Source organism: Ambystoma mexicanum, chromosome 11 (genome assembly GCF_040938575.1).
Source record: "Ambystoma mexicanum isolate Mex_15411 chromosome 11, UKY_AmexF1_1, whole genome shotgun sequence".
In the NCBI taxonomy this organism is placed as follows: domain Eukaryota; kingdom Metazoa; phylum Chordata; class Amphibia; order Caudata; family Ambystomatidae; genus Ambystoma; species Ambystoma mexicanum.
This window is the reverse complement of record NC_090934.1, coordinates 938,942,539-938,964,704: the sequence shown is the minus strand read 5'-3', so window position 1 is coordinate 938,964,704 and position 22,166 is coordinate 938,942,539. Positions and strand designations below refer to the sequence as shown.

At 45.3% G+C, this 22,166-nt stretch overlaps 1 protein-coding gene across 3 annotated transcripts in view; it reads right to left on the bottom strand.

Annotated features, from left to right (window-relative positions):
- LRRC56 (leucine rich repeat containing 56) overlaps positions 1-22,166 on the bottom strand; it is a 1,196,120-nt gene that overhangs the window by 1,034,412 nt on the left and 139,542 nt on the right. For 2 of the 3 annotated variants that reach the window (XM_069624078.1, XM_069624079.1), the window contains exon 3: positions 10,057-10,226. In XM_069624078.1, coding sequence (XP_069480179.1) covers positions 10,057-10,215 — 159 coding nt within the window. In that variant the 5' untranslated portion in view covers positions 10,216-10,226. Of the gene's footprint in view, positions 1-10,036; positions 10,227-22,166 lie in introns of those variants that run through there. The other variant, XM_069624080.1, reaches the window with a different exon arrangement.

Below are 22,166 nucleotides of genomic sequence, written 5' to 3'. Positions count from 1 at the left end.
ACTACCAACCTTGGAGTTAACAAGAAGCACCAGACAGGGGTAAGCTTTATCTCCATTGCTTTTCGCTGCGATGATGCAACTCCTTGCCAAATGGGTGCTGAGGTATCCGGTTTTGTTGGGATTTCAGTAGTTATGATTGACTGTAGAAGACAGATGCCGAATCTACTGCTATACTGCTGATCTTTTACTGGGCCTGGGAAGCAGACAATATGCAACTTGGGACCGTGGGCCATGATGTAAATGTTTGGGCATCACATACAACAGAGTGAAATAGAGCAAGATGATTCAAGTTCCTGTTGGTGTGGCCTGTCAAACATATTACGAAGGAGCCAACTAAATAGAGCAACTCACTTGTTCAAATAGCTTGGCTAGCTTCAGTGGCAGAGAAGTCTCAATAACAAGGTATTTTGAGAAACCAACTTCACCCCCAGCGATCAGAGGGTTTGCATTGGATGTAGAGCAATGGTAAAAACTCCTGTTGGGATCGGTTGGTGAGAGGCCCTTTTATAAAATGATCCCACTGCTGAGAATTCTTTATAATGGTACCAAATGCACCCGAAATATTAAGAATGGAGGATTTCCAGACCATTGATGCCTTAATCAGATTGTGCCTTAATCAGATAGTGCTTATGACAAAATCAGAGACCATATATTACTAGCCTTACACTTACGAATTCATCATGGGAAAGCAGGTTAGGACTTCTCATCTCTAAATGCATTACTTTGCCCTCTATAGGTGTGGGCACATTCATGGAACTTTCAGCACAAAACGATTCAAGTGGTGGTAGTGGAAGGGTGGATAGAACAAGTACTGTACAGGACCACGGTCCACAAGCTAGGTCCCACAAGCTGCAAGATCAGTGGGTGAAGGTTAGAAGCAGGCAATGAAAAGGCTTGGGTGGCAGGTTAGATTAATTTTGGATTCTGTGCTGTGGAGAAACAAAGTACTGAAGGTGATCACTGGATTTTTTAAAGATGGCGTATTAAAGGTGCTAGCAAACTAGTGAATGTCAGACAATGGGGGGGGGGGGGCGAAGATGTTGCAGACCTTAAGGGAAGACTTCATTTTGGGTACCAAAGGCCTTTTACAAAAGCATACTCTTGCAACACATGTTTGACAACTCAGGACCATACAGGGTTTTAACCAATACATACCCATTGAAGTGAATGTTCTGGAGGATGAAATAGGTTTCAAGCAGATCTCCACCCTATACAGAGAATTGGTGTCCTTTGCAACATCATCACTAGATAGGTTGAAGCAGGACTGGTCCAGTCCAGAGGTTTGGATGAGCTCTCGGATGATGACTGCATTATCTGTGGCGGTGTCAGTCGCTAGTTAGAGATTGCGATTCATTACTTCAGAAATGCACTTTTGAAATGGTAAGAAGTGAGGATGACCAGTGTCTCAAGAGTGCTGGGGAAAAGAAAACCTTTTATACACAATATGGTTATGCAAGTGCATTGAGAGGTACTGGGGAAGAACTCTGATTTGCCACTAGTAAGGGGATGGATGATCAAGATCAACCCGTGGCTTTTCCTCCTGGGGAAATAAGAAGACAGACGCTAGCATATGCAAAATCGTTTCTGAACCCGCCATTTGTCCTACTTGGAGACAAAGCATGGATAGAATGGTTGCAGGGGATATGTTCACGTATAAGAATGCCCTAACAAATATGAGAAGATCTAGGGAAGATGGGAAAATTACATATCTGAGAGGGGAAGGCATGTAGGTAGATAAGAGTCAAATGGCTAGATTGTAAAATATGAGCACAAATGAAAGGAGTGCACAGAATGCGCTACTTTCATTTGTGCTCATTGCCAAAATACTCAGGTCACCTTACTCACAAAGGAGACCTGAGCATTTCAGGAAGGGCTGGACAATAGCTCAAAGATTTGCTGTCCAGCCCCCTAGAATACATTAGTGTCAGGAGCGCCAGACTTCCAGCAATCAAGTGGTTGCATTTCACATTTAAAGGCAGTCTCAGTGAAAAGATTGGGAATCATTTCCATCCCTGTTTGGGGGATCGGAATTCAAGTTTGACTGACTGTATGCAAGGCTTACCACCATCTCTAGGTTCAAAGTACGTTTTCAGGTTTTCAGCAATCTTCAAGTCCTAGTTGCTTTTTTGGATTCTCAGGCAGTTTCTCCAGCATCAACCTCTCTGCTTTGCAGCCAGATACTGGGCTCCACCAGCCACTATGTGCAGAAGCTCAGTGCTTCCTTTGCGATAGACATTGACTGAATGCATTCCAGCTATCTTGCTTTTCTTAAACCCCTCCTCCAAGACCAGATAAATTAAAAATGTTGCTCCCTTTTCACTGCCATTCGACTGACACTGGGTTTTAGCTATTCCTTTTCTAATCAGGCTATGCTTTCTGTAGCAAAGGCATGGTATCGCAAGTATTGACACTGACACAACGGATACAATCAGTAAAACCTTTTTTTTTTTTTAAAGTTTTTATTATTTTGAAAACAAATAAACAATACAAACCAAACTTGCAGCATTATTTACAACAGACTCGTGAACATCAATTAATGCACATTACTGCTCCCCAAATCCCTCCCCCCTCAAGAGCTTGTTTGAGTTTCTCGTTCTGTATCTGCTGCTTGTGGCCGGGTATCGCTTCCTTCCGAAGCTGCAGAATCCATTATTGTGCCAAACAGTCCTGTTATTAACACTCTCCATGCCATCAGGTTACCCACTTCTTCCCTGCACTTGCTACATGCCTCCTGCCATACTACCGTTTCAGCCTCCGCCCATTTTTGCAAATCCCGCCACCATACCTCAACCCGTGGCATGTGGCACTGCTTCCAGCCCATGGCAATCCTTTTTGCAAGCACATATGCCAGGTCCCTCAATTTCCCAACATATTTAGTATTCCGTGGTCTGGGAAACCCTCCCAACAGGCAGGCCCAGGCCGTATCTATGTTGAGCGTGACCCCTTTATCTGCTAGTTTTTGTGCCACTTCCCCCCCAAAAACCTTCAATCACTGGGCAAGACCAGAACATGTGTGTCATATCAGCATCTTCTTCATCGCATTTTGGGCATGCTGGTCTTCCTGCGTTTACAAACTTAGATATTCTCTTCGGGGTCATATAGGCTCTATGCGTTATGTATAACTGTATCTGCTGCAATCTGGCGTTTCTGGACACCTTCTTGTGGTATCCCATAGCACGCTCCCACATCCCATTCGTCATCTGTGTTCCCACCTCCGCTTCCCAGTCCAGCCTCAAATGAGTCAAATCCTTCCCCACCCGGGTCATCACCATCTCATACAATCTAGAGATCTCATGCCCTCCTTCTGATATGTCATATATTGTTCCCATTATGACGTCTGGCTCCTCCGCCAGTACAGTCTCTGGCCAGGTTTTACGAATAATCTGCACTAGCCTAAGATACGTGACATATTGGCCTCTGTGCAAGCCTGCCTCTTCTCCCAGTTCTTCGAAATCCTTAAAGATCCCCTCTTGCCATACATCTCCTAATGTGACCAGCCCGACCGATTCCCAATAGGTCCTGATTATCATTCTGAGTTGGCTGTCTCCCCCAGCCAAGGCGACTAGCGGCACCTGTGGGGAACACGGGTACGGGTTCTCCATCAGTCGGCATACTCTGCGCCACATCTTCCACCCAAGCAACATCATACGGGCGTTCTTTCATTTCAAGTCTAGGCACCCAGATAATCTCCTTTAAGTAAAACGGAGTGCAGTCTTGTCCAAACAGCCTAAATTCAGGAGTTATCTCATCAGAAAGCCATTTGGTTACATATTGCAACTGACCAGCTACATAATAGGCCTCAAAATTTGGAAGCTTAATGCCCCCTCTGTCATGGAAGTTCTGCAGCTTCCATAGCGCCACTCTATTGCGAGTGCCATGCCATAGGAAGTCTCTGCACATGCTATTCAGTTTGACAAAAAACTTTTTGGGTATCAAGTATGGTATATTACTGAAGAAATGTAACAGCCTAGGCAGGACCGCCATTTTGAGCATCGCCCCCCGTCCTATCATCGCCAGCGGCAACTTCTCCCAAAACTTCATACTTGTTTAGATTTTTCCCACAGCCCCCCCGGTATTATGCAAGTGCTCCTCCTCCACCGTATGGTACACATCTATTCCGAGGTAGCGGAAGGAATCAACCGCCCATGGTACGGACAACACCGGCAACCGCTCCAGAGGGGCTCCTCTGTAGCTTCCCAATGGGAACATGCTCGATTTCTGGGGGTTCACCGCTATGCCGGACAGTTCTGCATACCTTTCCATAACCTCTAGAATATATTGAAGATTTTCCTCCGGATATTTCAAGTATAGTAGTAAATCGTCAGCATACAAGGATATTAGATGTTTCTCTCCCCCTACCTCAATACCAACCATGTCATATTGTTGTCTGAGGTACACTGCCAGGGGCTCCAGGGCTAGAATGTATAACATCGGGGACCAGGGGCACCCTTGTCTGGTGCCCCTACTGAGTTGCCATCTCTCAGATATCACCGATCCTGTGCGCACCCTGGCCAGTGGTTCACTGTATTATAATTTTGCCCACCTAACATAGCCTGGCCCCATCCCGTATTCTTTCAGGGCCTCCAGCAACCATGGCCACCTCACTGAGTCAAAAGCTTTGACTGAATCTAGGGACACCACCGCCATTTCCCCCTCGCTCCTGTTTCCCTCTTCAATCACCCGGTGGAGTCGCCTATGGTTGTGGGTTATATTTCTGCTGGGGGCATAACCTGTCTGGTCCGGGTGTATCAGTGTGCTAATAACTCTACGCAGCCTATTGGCCAGGACCGCCGTCAATATCTTGCTATCCTGGTTCAACATTGACAAAGGCCTATAGGAGCCGCAGCTATTCCCTGGCTTGTTGGGCTTAGGAAGCGGCACAATAAGCGATTCCGGCAGCCGGCCCATCTCAAAAGACTCATTGAGCATCTCTAGCATAGGGGGGAGTACTTCCTCTCTATGTTTTATGAAACTTGCCAGGGAATCCGTCCGCGCCCAGGATCTTACAGGTGGGTAGCTCCTTCACCACCTCCTCCAATTCCTCTAAGGTTATCGGTGCGTCCAGCTCCTCCCTTTCTTCAGCACTAATCTTAGGTAATTCCATGTCTTTTAGAGTTTCTCTAATCTCCTCTCGATTGTCCCCTCTTCTGTCCTCATATAATGTCCTATAATAGTCTAAGAATGCCTCGTTGACTCCCTCTTGGGTGTCAACCACCTCCCCGTCTTCTCTAGTTATTGTCCTAATCGGGGGCCTGGGGGTTTCGCTCTTATATAACCACGCCAACAAGCGGCCAGTTTTATCCCCACCTGCATGTTGCCTCTCAACATACTTCTTATAGTTAAGGTTGCAGAGCCTTTCCCAAAGCTCTGCACACCTCTGCTGTAGTTCGAGTACAAGTTCTGCATCCCCTCCCGCCCTGTTGCTTTCCCGTTCCAGTTTCTCTTCCGCTTCCTCTAGCTCCGTTAGGACCCCACCCTGTAGGCCTTTTGATTTAGCAATAGCAGCACCCCGCAATACCACCATAAAGGCTTCCCAGAGCGTGCACGCTGAGTCCACGCTGCCTGGGTTTACCTCAAAGTACTGTGTGATCGCATCCCCGATATCTTTCCTGAAGACCGGGTCCCGGAGCGCCTCCGCCCGGAGGCGCCATGTCGGTATCCGCGCCCTGGGGCGGCAGCACTGCCAACTCAGAACCAGAGGCGAGTGGTCCGACAGGACCCTTGCTCTATAGTCTATTTGGGTGGTCTCTATCACCACATCTGGCGTGGCAAAAAAGTAATTAAGTCTCGTGTGCAGTTGCTGCGGAACTGAGTAATGCAAGTACTGTGTTTCATTAGGGTGTTTCAGCCTCCAAACATCTGCCAACCCGAAGTCGTCTAGTAATGTCTGCAATACCCTGGCTGCTGGGTGGGCCTATCAATCTTATCATCAGATCTGTCTGCCTTTGGGTTGAGCACGCAGTTGAAATCCCCTCCCCAGATAACCGCTCCTCCCATACACGCGCCCAGATGAGTACACAGGGTTCTAAAATATGCCGCAGTATTTTGGTTGGGGGCATACGTATTTATAATGCACACCTCTCTATTCTCCACCAAAGCCTTTAATATGACCAACCTTCCCTCTGTGTCCACCACTTCTTGTGTAAGTTGGAGCGGAACGTGCGGTGCCACCCAGACCAGCACTCCCCTAGCGTAGGCAGAATACAGAGAGAGCCTACTACAGTACCTCTCCACTTCTTCCCCACCAGTTCCAGTTTTTGCCGGGTCAAATGTGTTTCCTGCAACAACGCAATATCAATCTTCTGTCTTTTCAAGTACATCATGACTTGACTTTGTTTCTCTTTAAGTAACTGTTGAGTCCCCTGACATTCCATGTTACGATCTTAAGGTCCCCCATGGCTCCTGAGTGTCTTCTTGCCTTCCGTGTAGCGAATCCCCCTTGCCCACGTGATACAGATACAGCTCTCCATCTTTACTTGTAGCTTCTTGTACCAGCTCAAACTATCCATAAGTATGTACACAACAAATTCCCAACTTCCCTCCCCTCCCTCCACCCGTCCCTTCCCCAACATCACACACCCCAACTGCTGCCCAGCTCCGTACTCGGAACTCAGGCACCCCCACATCTAACCCTGCAAGCACCAAACAATGCACAGAGCTCAGTAGGGTGAAGTCGCCCTAATGGCCACTTAACTAAGATTATTGTGGGGTAAAGAGATCTGCTCTGTAGGGCTCCCATTACTTCAATAATAATTACAGTGCTCACAACATCTAGTGCAATAGTCTGACCTTCTCTACTGAAGGCTGTGCAAATGACTATATTCAAGTCCCACGGGTCCGTGCCGCGCCATCTTGTGGCACCTTCCTCGTGCATTAATTATCTCTTCCGTGCTCTCTCTCCGTCCGAACTTCTGACTCCTGGGGACATCCCTGTGCATCGAGCCATCCCATGGCATCCTCCGGGGTCTCAAAAAACAAAGTTTTGTGTTTATGTATAACTTTCAATTTTGCCGGATACAGGAACATGAATTTGTGGCCCGCCTCTCTCAGTCTCCTCTTTACCGTCCCCAAAGTTCATGCGGCTACGCTGCACAGACAGGGTATAGTCCGGGTAGGCAGTGATGTTTGCCGCTCCTCGTATAATCGTTCCTCCCTTGCGGAAGTGTTCCAATATCCTCTCCCGGTCCCGGTAATTAAGAATTTTGGCTATCACCGGCCTAGGCGGGTTTCCTGGCGGCGGCCTCCTTTTTAGAGCTCTATGTGGCCTTTCCACCGCAAATCCTTGAGATAGGGCTCCTCAGGGTATCTCTTGCAGTAGCATGGACTCAAACTCAGTGGGATCGTGGCCCTCCAACCCCTCCGGCAGGCCCACAATGCGGATGTTGTTTCGTCGGGCACGTCCTTCCGCCTCCTCCGCTCTGCTCTCCAAGTTGCCCACTCTCTGTATCAGGGCATGCAATTCGGCCTTATGGGAGGCACAATCCGCGGTATTCGGGCTAACTTCCTTCTCAAGGGACTCCGTGCGCTCCGCCAAGGCCCTGACGTCCTGTCGGAGTAGATTAACATCCTCCTGCACCTCTCCGACCTTAAGGTCCAGTGCCGTTTTCAGTTCAGTGACGGCTAATTCGAGTTTAGATTCCCAGGCCGCCTTTAGGTCTGCAATCGCTGCTAGGACTTCTTGATTAGCGCCAGTTGTCGTCATGCTGCCTGCAGGCGGCTTATCCTTGCTCTTGGTATTGTCTTGACCAGGGGACGTCTTAGCGAAGTCGTCCAGGGTGGGCTGTTTCGGCTTCGGCCTCACCGTTCTATTCGACATGACCCAGAGGAACTGTGTTCTGCACAAATGACAACTGCGCACCCAGTACGCCTCTTTCGCTCGATCACCGCGCGGCCTGCTCCTTCCTTTGTTCCAGACATTGGTCGGCCATTTTGTGTCGTCTTTTGTCTCCGGCGCTCCTTAGCCTTTCCGCACAGATCTCTGCCGCCGTTCTTCCTACACCTTCCAAAAGTTCACTAAGCGTGGCCCAATCATTCACACACCGACATGTGTATTTTCAGCAGTCGTCGGCCCATCGTTGCGCACTTTTATGCCCGGATCATTTCAGGATCTCGGGAGCTCCTCCAGATCACGTCCTCCTACATGGCCCTCGTAGCCACGCCCCCCAGTAAAACCTTTATTGAAAACGTTGGCATTGGAGAAACTCCTATTCTGCCCTACAACTAAAATGGGAGTAGTCTCGACCATCAAATGATAAACAAAACCGTCCTAGTGGAGTCCATCAAATCAAAATGGCCTATACTAACACTTAATGCCTGCCCTATTGTACAAAAAAGTGTAAATGGATGCAAAGGAAAAATCGGTGTTCAAAAGAATAAAGGTAGTTGAACCAGCTCTCCTCCTCACGTTAATCCTCTCAGAGTAAGGCTATCCTTGTAGGCAGGGTGACACACTCTGGCTCGGTTTCTAACACTCTAAGCAGTCCCAAACCGTGGATTGAGACCCACCTGGCCTTCCACCTTCAAGTCTCTTTCTTGACTTTCAAAACATGTTTTCCAACTAAAGTTCACAAAGGTCCCCCTCTGCCAGGCTCAAACCTTACAACCACAGTTCATGTAGGTCACCCTCTTCCGGGCTCAGACCTCTCACATCACAGTTTCACACAAACTCAAGGGGCTTCCTTCCCCAAGCTTATTGTACTTAAGTTCTCCCTCAATCGGGCTCGGACCCCTTTCGGATGTCGAAGACTTTTTAATCTGTGTTACACTATTTGTTCAGACCACTGCAGGACCACTTTGACTCAAAGTTCACATGTACTTTCACTTCATTCACTTTTGCCGTTTGTTTGCCTTTTAGCTTCAAACAATGTACCTTTCACTGGGACTTTCGAATGGGCTACTTCCTTTCAGTGGACCACTCAGTTACTTAGTATTTCTGATCCCACAGATGCATTTTTACTTTAAATGTCATTCATAGGTCTGCCCTTCTTCACCTCTCATCCACACACATGCAGCCTTCATTTGTGATATAATGTTGCTATTTCATTCATTCTAACACACACCAGTCTCTTAGGTCGCTTGCCAACTCACCTGCTGTGTGCGCTTCTTTCTTGTTTTGCGATTTTCCAATTTACGAGTCGAGATTAGTACCACAGGCTTGGCCTCGCCCCCCCAACTATGCCGTTCACCCGGGAGGGTCACTGGCGTCCTTGGAACACAATGCAATCTTCACTTGTGGGATTTGGCCTTCTCCAAGTGTCTTTCGCAGTCTGGCGGAGGCAATGACCTCCAGTAGCGAAGCCTTGGGGTTTTTGGCCGCTGCTGTCATCTCTTGGTCTGTTGCTCTGCTCCAGTAGGTGTGCCTTCGTCCCAAAAGTTCTGCTTGTACTCGTGTTCTGCCTTGCTTAGAGCACGTCTTTATCTGTTGCCTTTTATTTGTGTGATGAGAACTTACTGGTCTACGGTGTATGCACTCAGTGCAAAGTGCCTGACTTTGCCTGACCCAATTAAAGGGACATGTCCAGTACGATGTGAGAGTTAGTCTGGTTACTCTAAGTCACCCTCCTCCTCGGCCCAGTTTTTGTGTAAAAGGGTGGAGGAGTTGGGACTTCGAAAAATGCTACAATGTAGGATGGGGTAGATGAACAACAAAGGGGGGGAATACAGCATCTCACAATTGGCTGTCTCGCCCCCACACCCTTAAAACCACTCACCCGGGTGATCCTCCCGCACTGGTCCATCCCCAGGAACTGGATCCAAAAGCGATGGTCGTGTCCTGGCCACCTCGATGACAAGTCCCTGAGGACTACCGGATGAGGCACCTTTTGGTTGCTCACATTTCTGACTGTTTATGGCCCTCGTCACATGACAGAGGAAGGACAGATGATGAAAACCAAGTTAGCCACCTTAGATTGTGTCTGTTACTTTGTTTGTGGAAACCATCACATGCACTGCTTCATCTTGGAGTGAAAATGATGATAGAGTAACAAAAATAAAATCTAAAACTAAACTAATTCATGGTCCAAATTCTTTTCCATACCAGAAATTAAGTGGTCTCACCAGTTTAGTTGGTGAAAGGTATTCATCCAGCAGCAGCTCTTCTTCATTTTTGCTCAAGGGATTTGGATTTAGAGGGCCTTGCCAACCAATATCAATTACCCGAAAACTGGCTGTCCCTGGACGTGGGGTGGCATTGCAAAGATCTGGTCTGAAATCCATGTGTGCCCAACCTATCCAAAAAAATAAAATAAAATAAACTCAGGCACCAATAGAACATTTGAATTTCTTATTTTCATTTAAAAGTGCCTACATGGTTTACATTAATCCTTATACACTATAACATGTCAAACAAAATTAACTATGCATGAAAGTCACAATTAAATAAACATTTAATTAATAAATCTGAATATATCCACATTTTCATAATTTAGGGAAACAATAAGCACATTTGTTGCTTGGCTAAAATACTATAATTACAACATAGAGCCTGCAATCTCTTGCCAAAAAGAAAACCACAACAATAGTCAAACTAATATAGCACCAATTCATACAGTGGGACCAAAAACAGTCATTTAATGCTGCTAACATAAAGGCAAATGTACCAAAGTATCTTTCTTTTATTATTAAAACCCGTTCAACAAAAGGTGTTTCAACGTTTTTGCTGCCTGTTATTTCTTACATAAGCGACATTTATGGGGTTAGACTTTGGCATATTCAATCTTGGGCCCAAAATGTCCAATGTTTCCATGGGATTCTGTCTAAATTTCATAAAGAGGCAGCATGCCTCTCTATCTGGAAATAGATTGATATACAATTGGTTAGTGCGCACTTTGGCAAAAATCTACAATATTCTTTTGATTAGTGGAGGGTCTCAAAATGTAAAATATTTTGCATCCAATCCCAAATGTTAGCCCTCTACTTAAAATTAATCAAAGTCAGTAATGGCTTTGTATGATTCCATTTAAAATGTAGTTGATATAAGTAATTTCTAAAACGCCTGTAAACATGCGTTTCTAGACGTGAAAAGACAAGGGAGGGTACAGAGGGAGGACAAGACAAACTATCTTACTAGGCCTTGGGTCTTCAGATTGTGCAAGAGCAGTAACGCAAATTACAGGGAAAGGGGACGCGTGAGGGCAGGGGAAAATGCAATCAGAGCAGCATTGCTCTGAGTAAGTGCAGCCAGGACAGCGTGGCTCTGGGTAATTGCAAGGAGGTGGGGGCGGTAGAGGTGACAGTTACAGCCCCTAGTGCGTGGCAGGCCCAGAGGCAGTGCGGTGGAGACCGGTCAAGAGGAGCCAAGTACCCAATGAGACTCTGTGGGTAACCAAGCAACCAGTCGGCGTAGCAGACAGGTATGTCAGCAGGGGAGGGAGGGAGAGAAAGCAGGGTAGAAAAGGAAGGTTTTGAGCTGCTTCCGAAACTTCAGGTGGTTCGGCTCAAGTTTGAGAGTAGCAGGGAAACCGTTCCAGATGGAGGCACCTGCAGAGGAAAGTGATCTGCCCCTACTGTCTACCTGGAGAAGCATCTGACCCCCAGAGAGTTGGAGGCAGCAGAGTGAAGGGCTCGAGAAGGAAGGTATTTAGGAAGAGAGTGTTGAATATAGTGTAAGCCTCGCCCCCAGAAAGCCTTGTGGACGATGCAGAGGGTCTTGAACTCGATTTATTTATTGTTTGCTTGTTAGGCGCTTATACAATAAGAAAATACTGTTTCAAAGCACCCACCGGGGAGAGAGGGAGCAAGGGTGGGAAATACAACAAGAAAGAAAGTAATCTGGCAGCTACCGTCATCGCGGAAGCCGTTTCGAACTACCTGAATATAGCGATAAAGACACAAATGCTTCCACCACAGGCGATTCTAGATGAACTCACTAACACACTTTTCTTTCACATAATCGAAGAGTGCCCAGTTTTTATCGGGAGAACCACAGACACTCATGTTTATTCGAGATCCAGCAAACTCTGAACATTTGAGCCAGCTGTGGGTCAAACTGAACTACTTGGTCGCAGTCCATGCGGCAGGAAAGTGCAAGGACTTTTCGTGTCAAGGCAAGGGCCTGTAATCCTGAACCCAGCAAGACAGGACAAATGCCCCTGTCACCCGAGGACAGCCAATTGGCTCACAACGTCCTCTTCCGTCTAGTCACTGACTTTCCTGAAATGGTGGGGAGACCTATCAAGGTTGACGTCCTCACATTCACCAGAGATCCAGCTAACATCGCACAGATGGGAACGCTCTTCCATGGCATTATGCCTCCAACTTTCAGAGAGATTATGTGAGGAGATTCCAGTAAAACCTTCCGCCGAGGGACAGATCGAGGAAGCCGAGACACTTTCCGCCAAGGGACAGATCGAGGAAGCCAAGACAAGCACTTCCTCTTTCCGCCGAGGGACAGATCGAGGAAGTGAGAAAAGAACGTCGACTTTGTTGTTTTATTGTCATTTTTCCCATTTCTTCACAGTGTCCAGAATGTCCTCAGGACTGAAGCAGATTCGGGGGGTGGACTGGGAACTCATCTACTTTGAACATGCACAGAAAAAATGATTAATTGAAGTATTAGTGTAATCAATTTTTCCATAATCTAGCAAGGATACTGCCTCCTGTATTGAGAGACAATTGTCACCAGCAAGAGGGGGGACACTTGTGAAGCACCAGACACTTTATGAAACAAACTGTTCAAGAACATAATAGAATTGGGGGTATTCAATAACACTGACGTGAATGAACAATTGCGATGGGGGCCCAGAACCGTAACATGGTCCTCCCACAAACAGAGGGGAGCCCTAGCTTCTCTGGAAGGAAATGCTGCCACCTTTCGTACCACACGATTATGTGTATATGAATAGTGATGATCATTGTTTTCCTGTCATTAACAATCAGAACTGCATTTTTTATTGGTGCACAAAGCGTTCCTATTTCAGTACACCCATCTGATGGTGTGCGCATGAGGCCTACAAAAGCACCCAGACTCTACATAGTAATTCCGGTCCCGAGAAAATCAGATGGTAAGGTAAATGAGCCGAAAATGAATGTAATTAGCAGTAATACATACACAATCAAGGTAACGAAAGAAGAGAAAAGCTGGAGACAGGGTCAGCACGGAATAAATGAAAACATAGCACTGACCACTAGACGCATCCACACACTGAATGCACACGGAACAGGGCATGTGTCAATGGCCACAGAACCTCAAGCAAAGGCAACCAAGAGCATGAGACTGCCTAATGAACAATCAGTCCCGGAAAATAATGAGAGAGAAGCCAGAGAAAGCCCAACAAAAGAAGACTTAACCAAAGCCCTTGAAAGGACAGAAGTGGCTGTAGGAGAGTTCACTGAAAAGACACAAATGTTAATAGATAATTTATTCCCGTTTATAGCCAAAGCAAAGAAGCGGCACGAGGAACTGGAAAATAAGACCGCAGAGGCTTTAGTGACCCACACACAAGTACCAACACAAGAAACAAGTACCAAGGCCACGATGCAGCTATACACCAGGCTGGCAACGGGCTGGTAGTTGATAAAGGCACATAGAGAGCAGGAAAAGGATGCAAGAAGAGAAGGAAAGAACAGCAAAGCCTCCACCTACCTCATCGATACAACAAAAGAAACCTGCTCCATGGACCGGAAGACCCAGGAGTCCTCCGGCAAGGGAAAGCCATACAGACGCTTTTAGAGATGTAATTATAGATAACTACAGGAAGACACTGAGAATCAAGAGAAGCCCACACGAAGATAACAACAAACTGAATGACTACCTGGACAGCACAGCACATCTAGGAAACAACGTCTGGTATCAACACATGAAGGAAGTCGGAAGAAGGGGATCAGAAGGAGATTGCTTCGTCTGCGCACTTCTAACGTACAGCATGGGGAAATCCAAGATCTTTGTGACCATCGAAGTTGATGTCCCGACAGCACACGGTTTGTCACACGTAGCAATGTGCAACACCAAAGGACAGTTTATGGGAAAGGATGCCTCATTGATATGGACAACTGAAACAGCGTATCCCGATGAAGATGATTATGTCCAGGACATTAAGACAAGAAACAGAGCTCATAATAGGAATCACGTGATCAGGTATGAAAAGCCAGAAGTTAAAGGAGCAGGAATAAGATGGGAAATTAACCCGAGACTGAACATCCAAGGAAAAACTCCAGAAGAAGCTCAAATTTGGAAGAACAGAGGCCAAATGCAGATCTGGGGGAACAGTGCCTTCAGCAGACGGATGGGAAGAAGGAGTAGTGATATGCCGAGCATGGATGGTCCTTGGAGCCTGCAAAGAAGCAATAGAAAACACAGAGGTTGTGCAAACCTCTTTGGCCGAGACTCACAAAATTGCTCACATGGGTCGAAGACAGAGGAGGACCATTACAGATAGTGCCACCGGAAAGCCCAAAATTGTGCTTCAGGAACAATGGCACAAGGAAGATGGGAGAGAATTTCCAAAGCCCCAGGAATGACTCACGGAACTGCAGTAATTATGGATCATTACTGGGCGTGTGGGTCCAAGGCATACATAAGACTGCCAAAGAATTGGGGAGGCATATGCACAATAGTGAACGTCCACGTTCCTGCACTTGTGATTCCAAAAGACAACCTAATTTAGACAGTTTCCCAAAAGCAGATGCCCACCTGAGGAAAAGGAGAGCTGTGGAGCTGGAATCCCGAATGAAGAGAGAAAATTACTTTTCTGCCAAATCAGAAGAGGCATTCCATGCAATTCCATATGAACACAGATTGTTCAGCCTCACCTCATCAGTATTTGCACAATCCTCATGCCAAGATTCCAAGTCGGAGCAAATACTAAATGGTTGCAGATAACCAGATGGGAGCTGCTGCAAACCATCAACTCGACAATAAAAGGATTCAATGCAATCAAGGAAGAATTAAGAGCGATCCGACTGATGACTCTGCAGAACAGATATGTGCTTGACATGATCACAGCGATGGATGGAGGTGTTTGTGAAAAAATCGGAGAATCATGTTGCACATTTATACCATCACATGATGAAGAAAATGGAACCTTAACAGAAGCCATTAGTATGCCGACAAACCTACAGAACCAAATGATCGATAAAACAGACGAAGTTGATGATGATAGTTGGTTTGGAATACTATTCTCATGGGTCCCACAATGGATGGCAGACATATTCAAGTTCCTGGGAGCCATGCTATTGATGCTACTACTAGGATTTTGTGTTATCAAGATAATCATCTCACAATGCCAGAAAACTGCAAAGAAAGCCCTAGGGATGAAAATCATGATCAATGTCAAACCAGGATGGAAGCCAAGAGACCTGACTGATTAAGAAATAAGAGACTTTGTGAAGGCAAGTGAATATGCGCCAGAAGGAACAAAATTCCTGTACCCCAGGAAACGTAGAAATTATGAAGGAAAATTGATCTATTGTAGTCTAAATGGACAATGTCAGCTAAGGACCTGGAACAAAGACGAACATGCAAAAACAGCAGGAAGTTTGAAAGGAGTGATAAAAATATGGACTCCATAGAAACACACATTCCCACCATCATGTACAAACCCAGAAGACGTAGATATGGATACAGAAGAACTAAGTAAGATAAATCCAAAAGAGGAAGAAGTGGTCGATAAACCGACCAGAGGGAGGAGTGTAGAGGATGTCCCAGATATGGCCTGCACTCCAGCCACCCATTTTGAAATCCCAGGAACATACTCACTGAGAGATGCGACGTACAAGGAGTAAATAAAACAGAGAGCCACACTGGGGCTCTGCCCAGTGCCCATCAGAACAGCAATACCTGTTGAAGTGCCAATAATCAGACAACCATGGGCAGCACGGTACCCATTGAGACAATCGTACCAGCAGCTGACACGAAATGAAGACGGTTTACAAACTGTCCCTGAAGAGACCCAGAGGGCCTTAATTGAAGGCAAATGGTGAACAATACAAGGGCCCGGACAGATGTGCAGACGAACGAAACGCTGATAAAAAGTTGTCACACAAAGACGAAATGGAAAGAATACGGATGTAACTGACTTTAAAAAAGAGACGATGTTGAAATATAAAGAAACGCAACCATGATGCAGGATGAAAATATGCAACTGGCTAAACATCTGTAAATAGGCTTGGAACGCAAGAAGCTAAGAAAACAGTACTGCTTGCTATGCTTAGTAGAAGAATAGAGCGGCAAGCGCCAACTATATATCTACCTCAAGAGAAGCACATTATACCAGTGCGACTATTTTACAAAAGCAGAATTAAACAAAACTTAAGAGCATAGCAGCCAGCCAGTGAAGGTCGAGAGAAGGAGGCCTAGGCAGGTGGCAAAGCTAAAGGAAGAATCAAATGCACAAATAGAGGGAAAATGAAGCAGTTTCACAGTGTACTAACACGTGACCAGCCAAGCGCTAAGAGGTACCCACTTCTGATGTCATCCAAACCCAGAGGATGCCATAACTTCTTCTGATAAGAAGCTACAGTTTCGAGGCCATCCTCTGCCAACTAATTGACACATAGCCTTAAAGTACTGAGTGATGGAGGGGAGGAAGGGTGAATCATGGGGCATACTGCACCTGGGCGATCATTCTGCATGCTGCTAATTAAAGTGGAGATGTATGCCTAGGGGTGTAACCCACCCAATCACAATGGACCAAATAATCAAGGGTCCTATAGCTGGTAGAGCCAATGAGACGTCGTACTTTTAGTGACATCCGACACGAGTGAAGTAGAGGGACGGGCTTAGACGCCCACCCGATAAGAGTTAGTCAATCCTCCCACTCTGTTAGCATATACAGTTATAATACCTATAGTAAAGTTACCTTTTCCTAACCAATAGAATTGCATGTTAACTTTTGAGTGTTACACGTCAGATTATGACGCTTTTTGAGTATAAAAGTTATGTGTTGTATGAAGTTCGAGAAGTTGAAGCGAGACGGACGATCGCATCACTGATGATTTCCTATGTTTCCCCCGTTTTTTGTACTTGTCATTAAACAGACTTCCCTTTGCCCAACCATTGAGTTGTCTTTATTGATTGGTGTTGGAGTAAGGGAATCCCGCACCCCATCCACCTCAAGGTGCTGCTATCTCGTCTTAAAGTACTCGAGGGTGAGCTCTGATCCCATGGGCCCGTCAGAGGTCGCTCCACACTTCTGTACAAAGCAATCTCTATAACTGTGCACATGATGAATGACAATGATAATGAAGGTCTTTACATAGAACATGCTGGGCTATTGCAAGAAACTCATTACCTGTATTTAGTATTAAGTCGGTCCACTTGCAGGTGAGAAGCCTTGCCAAAGGATGTAAAGGAGGCATGTTCCTGGCAGGAGCACAGGGACATCATCTATATCAAATTGCAAAAACAGAAAATGTTGAACCCTCCCCCACCATCCAGAGGGACCCCTTTCAGGTACTGCTTTGAACTAGTATGGCTGTTTGGTTGAAATAACTGCTTACGTGGGTCTATGGAACCCATTATAAGAGTTGGCTGGAACCAGTTTTTTTATTTTATTTTGGGTCTTATACTATGGGAATGCAAAACAAACGTGGTTATAAAAGGCAGTAATCCAAGCAACACCATCACCACAGTGGAGGTGAGGTGTTTACCATGATGGCAAAAAGATGTAACATGGTATGACAGGGGACAAATTGTGCAATTATTAAATCTTTGGACTGAAGTGGACTTGCTGTTATTGCATAAAAAGAGAAGGTTATTTATTGCCCCGTGCCTTGCCCTACCAAACAAACTCAGGGGAAGATTATCAAAAGGTGATTTCTGCCACTAATGTCTAATCACAACTGCTCAGACAGGTTCTCAGTTATCCCCGCTTTTGTCACAGCTGAAACGTGCACTACAAAACCCAAGGTGGCTTACGCGATAACACAAGACAAATCTTCCTCCGTATTGTGCTAATAATTTGTATTTCTAATAAAACTGAAGGTTTTAGAAGCTTGATATGATGGCACTCATATGACAAGGTTCACATATCTGTTATGGCCACAACACATGATATGAAGTGCATGAAGGAGATACGAGACTTAAAGTTCAGTTTCCTGACGCAGTGGGCGGGGTGGCAGCTGCTTTTGCGACATCGAAAGAGTCATAGATCATGTAAACCAACCACATTGTTTTTTGGGCCACATTGATCGGCAGTGAATTATACCACCACATGGAGGGTATGCTTCGAGATGCCTCGTTCTTATTTTTACACACATAGATTTAGCAAACGAGTTGCCTTGTTCAGCAATAGGGTATTCTATTTACATGCCATGAATGCAACATAATTCAGCCTTACTACTGTAGCAGTCCAGGAAGTGTGGTATGAGTGAGCAGCTAAAGTGGATATGACAGGATAAAGGTAATCAATTTTGAATGTAACTCTAGGCACTATCAGTTTCTCATGATGTACGACTGCTTTCCAGATGACCTCCCAGTACTCGAGCTGTTCCTAGGGTGTAGTCATATACCCAGAAAACATTGTTCATCAATAGAACTAAGCGGGATGTAGACGATCAGGTATGGAATGAAGCAAATTCTGCAGTGAAGCCTCAGGTGTGTACTAGGGACAATCATTTGACAACCGCTTGGAACCGCTAGAAAAAAGGGACCACTACAGGACTCCCTAGGGCAGGGGGCATTGAGGTCATGCAAAAATGAAGATCTCTTTCCTTCTCGGATAAGCTTTTGAAGGTGTGGGATACGTTCATGATGGAAAAACCCAAGTACATGGCACATAGTGACCTGGGGACCTTTAAGGGAGAATGGTAGGAATTAATTAATGAACACACATTGCACCCATAGACCTACCCGCTCCCCCCTGGGATGGCCTCCTTCCTGGTACACTGAAAGGCACTTTGACAAGGGATCAGGGTGGCAGGCAAAGCGACGATTAAGGGGGAAAAAAGAGCGCCAAACGTTTGACGGTGGTGTGGAGCATTCCCCCATCCCACCCCGACACATCGGAGACGTGTTCGACCACTCTGATAGGAAAACAGTGAATTTGGAATACATGCTAGGTGATGGGAAATTGGTGGGGACATGAGTGCCACATTCGAAAAGGCAGCCAACCCCTTTTTTCCTTCTGCCTCTCCTTCTTCTATAGCCTCTCAGACACACCCACCTCCCCAGATACTTAAACAACAGTTATGTTAAGAACATTTCGTTTGTACCCAGAGAATAACATGGGAGGGGCACTGACAATGGGACAATGATAAAATGAAGGCAACTCACTGGATTGTTGATTAATGATAATATTTTGGAGGTCGGGGAGGTGTGGATGTTCATGTCGAAATGCTGTGAATGCTGAGCAAGATCCAGAAGAGACGACGGCTCAATGGGAAACAGTTAGGAAGGGTAGTGGGTGGGGTCCAATCCTCCATGGTGATCCTAGTGAGTTTCGTGGAAGGTAATACCTTAAGTAGAGTCACGTGGGTTGGAAGAATTAAAGGGCGGGTAGATAGTGGGAGGGAGTGCACCAGGGTTGGAGGGGAGAAAGAATCATTGGACCTTAAAATATTTGTGATGTCCTGTGTTTGATGGAGGTTTTAAGTTATTATGTATTTGATTTGTCTTGTATGAAAATATGCAGAAAAAACATATTGACAACAAAAGAAAAAAGGGAGAAAGTCAGAGAGTTGCAAGTCTTCTCTGCATCAAGCACTATCACCAGGAGTCTGCTTCAAAACTTGCTCTGAAAAGTCGCCAAAGCTAGAATTGGATACAATCTTTCCTGGAGAAACATACTCAACAGCCTAATTTAGGCCAGTTCTTTTCTCAACCTCATCCTTTAAAACGTGGCATCCCTCAGGGCTCTGCCTTGCCACCTCTCCTTTTTAACCCATACCTCAAACGTCTGATGCATGTCCTGCACCAATCTGGTGTAACTTTTTTTAAATTACGTGAATGATACAGAGATCTTGGTGGACCTGGAAAAAGGGGATGACATCTCGCTTATAAGGTCAGAGATAGATTGCGTCTAGGCTGTTAAGGTCTGGATGGACTCTTTCTAAAAATAAATCCAGACACAACTGAAAGGTTGACAGTAAATGAAAAACCCAACACCCGGACACCATCATGCTGGCTTAGTACCTTTGGTCAGTGCCCTACCCCAAGCTCAGAGGTAAAGAATCTAGCAGTGATTCTACACAGTAAGCTAACAAGGAATACTAAGTGGCAACTACCACAAAGCCATTACTTACCTAGCATTTGGAATTTCCACACTAGGACCAGTAAGTACAGGCGCTTTGATGGGTAGTTTTTATTGCGTATAGCAGCACTACATGGATTGCTCAGCCAGCCTAGTTTCTGGGCCTCAGTTTCTCCTCAATTGCTGCTCTAGGTAAATGCACATTGCACACTTAGCAGGAGGACGTGGTTGCTTCTGATTTGAACTGCTGAAGTGTGATCATTTTGGGGCCCACAAATCTGCATCCTTGATTAGTATCAGCAGCCTTCCCCCATGCTACCTACGCAGTGCAAACTCATGTAACTATCTATTGTGATACAGTTTGCTATTGCTCTAGCACCTCTCCACGCTCAGCTCACTCTGCTTATTCCACTACAACTAAAACTACCAGAGCAGGCTGATTAGCTAGCTTTCCCAGGCAGTCAGGGCTCAGGCTACACAGCCTGTGAGGTCTCATCCCTGCCGCAACTAATTCCTGGCCTTTACACCATGGCCCAGAGCAACTTGCGAGAAACATTTTAGGGTACCGTAAGCAATATGTAGCTCCTGAGCTACTTGCTGGGGATCACTGCTGTGGAACATGCAGTGTAGCTAATGCAGCAGATGTATTCTTACTAGGAACACTCAGAAAAATTCCATCCATCTGAGGTACAGTTAATAGTGCAATTCAGTTTACATAACTGGGCTCTTCCAAGCAGGATAAGAGGAGCTGATGCACTAAGGGAATGCATGTGTGTCAGTAACTGGACCTAAAGTAATCTTCACAGGCTGAGCAAATTAGTGTTGTACTGCAACATTGTACATCCATATCGCTTTCAAAGTCTTAGTGGACAAAGAAAGATCTGGAAAACATTCTGACAGGATGTCAGATCCACGTGCTTCGATATCTAGGTGGCTTATCTTACGGGCATTGGGGTTCAGAATGGTATCCTGTCCTGGGGAGAAGGGCGTTTATTGTTCTGTGGTTGGCATGGGCATTCGTTCTTGAAGTGCCCCATCTGTTTACAGTAATTACAAGACCGGAGATCTACATATTTCTTGGGCTATCCTTGTGGATTTCCATTTGGTGCTCCTCTTGCCCTACCATTGAATCCTCCAGGAACCCACCCTTCCTTGCCGCGGTAGTGTAACTGTAATGTTATAAGTAAGGCTCCCTTTTTTCTGTTTGTAAAGATTTTGACACATAAATACAGGCAGAAATTAATCGGTTTTCTTTCTGTATTTATTTATAAAATGGTACAAAACATGTCGTTCTGCTTGGCTCTGTATGCTGTCAATCATCTGTTGCAGGCAGATTGTAAACATTGTATGGAAAATAGTATTACATTTCTTTAGATTGCTGACAACATATATTTTAGGTCAGTAGCAACCATTTGTTAAGTAAAAATGGAACCGACATTGATGTGGAATAACCCAATTCCATTTCCTGTATGGCTGCATGTGTGTTTTAATAAATGCATTTATTTGTTATTTGTGTACATGCAGATAAATACGGGTTACAAATTATAAATATGGATGAATACAGAAAAAGTGGCTAAAGAATAGATATTGATAAATGCAGATGGAAATGACAGAAAACTAAATCCCATATAACCGGGAGCCTTAGTTATGAGCTTATTTTCAATATTTTCCTTTTTTGTTCTTGTCACTTGACATAATGATTTGCTACAGAACTTGGCTCGTAAAATGGTTTATTTTGCAACCCTACACAAATGTTTTTTTTTTAAAAACTCTTTTAGATTTTCAATAACATTAACACATCAACTAAGCATTACAAAAGTAACATATTCAGTATATAATTTGAATACCATCATATAAAACAATACACAATTAATCTAATAGCAATAGAACATATAATAATAAATCATTTAATCAACCAAGAACTAATTGATGGTGTAATAGAGTAATAATACAGCAATCTATAAGACACAAAACAGGACAAACACTAACCCCCAAGGCAAACCCCCAACCCGCGAGTAAAATCTAGTTAATTATTACAGA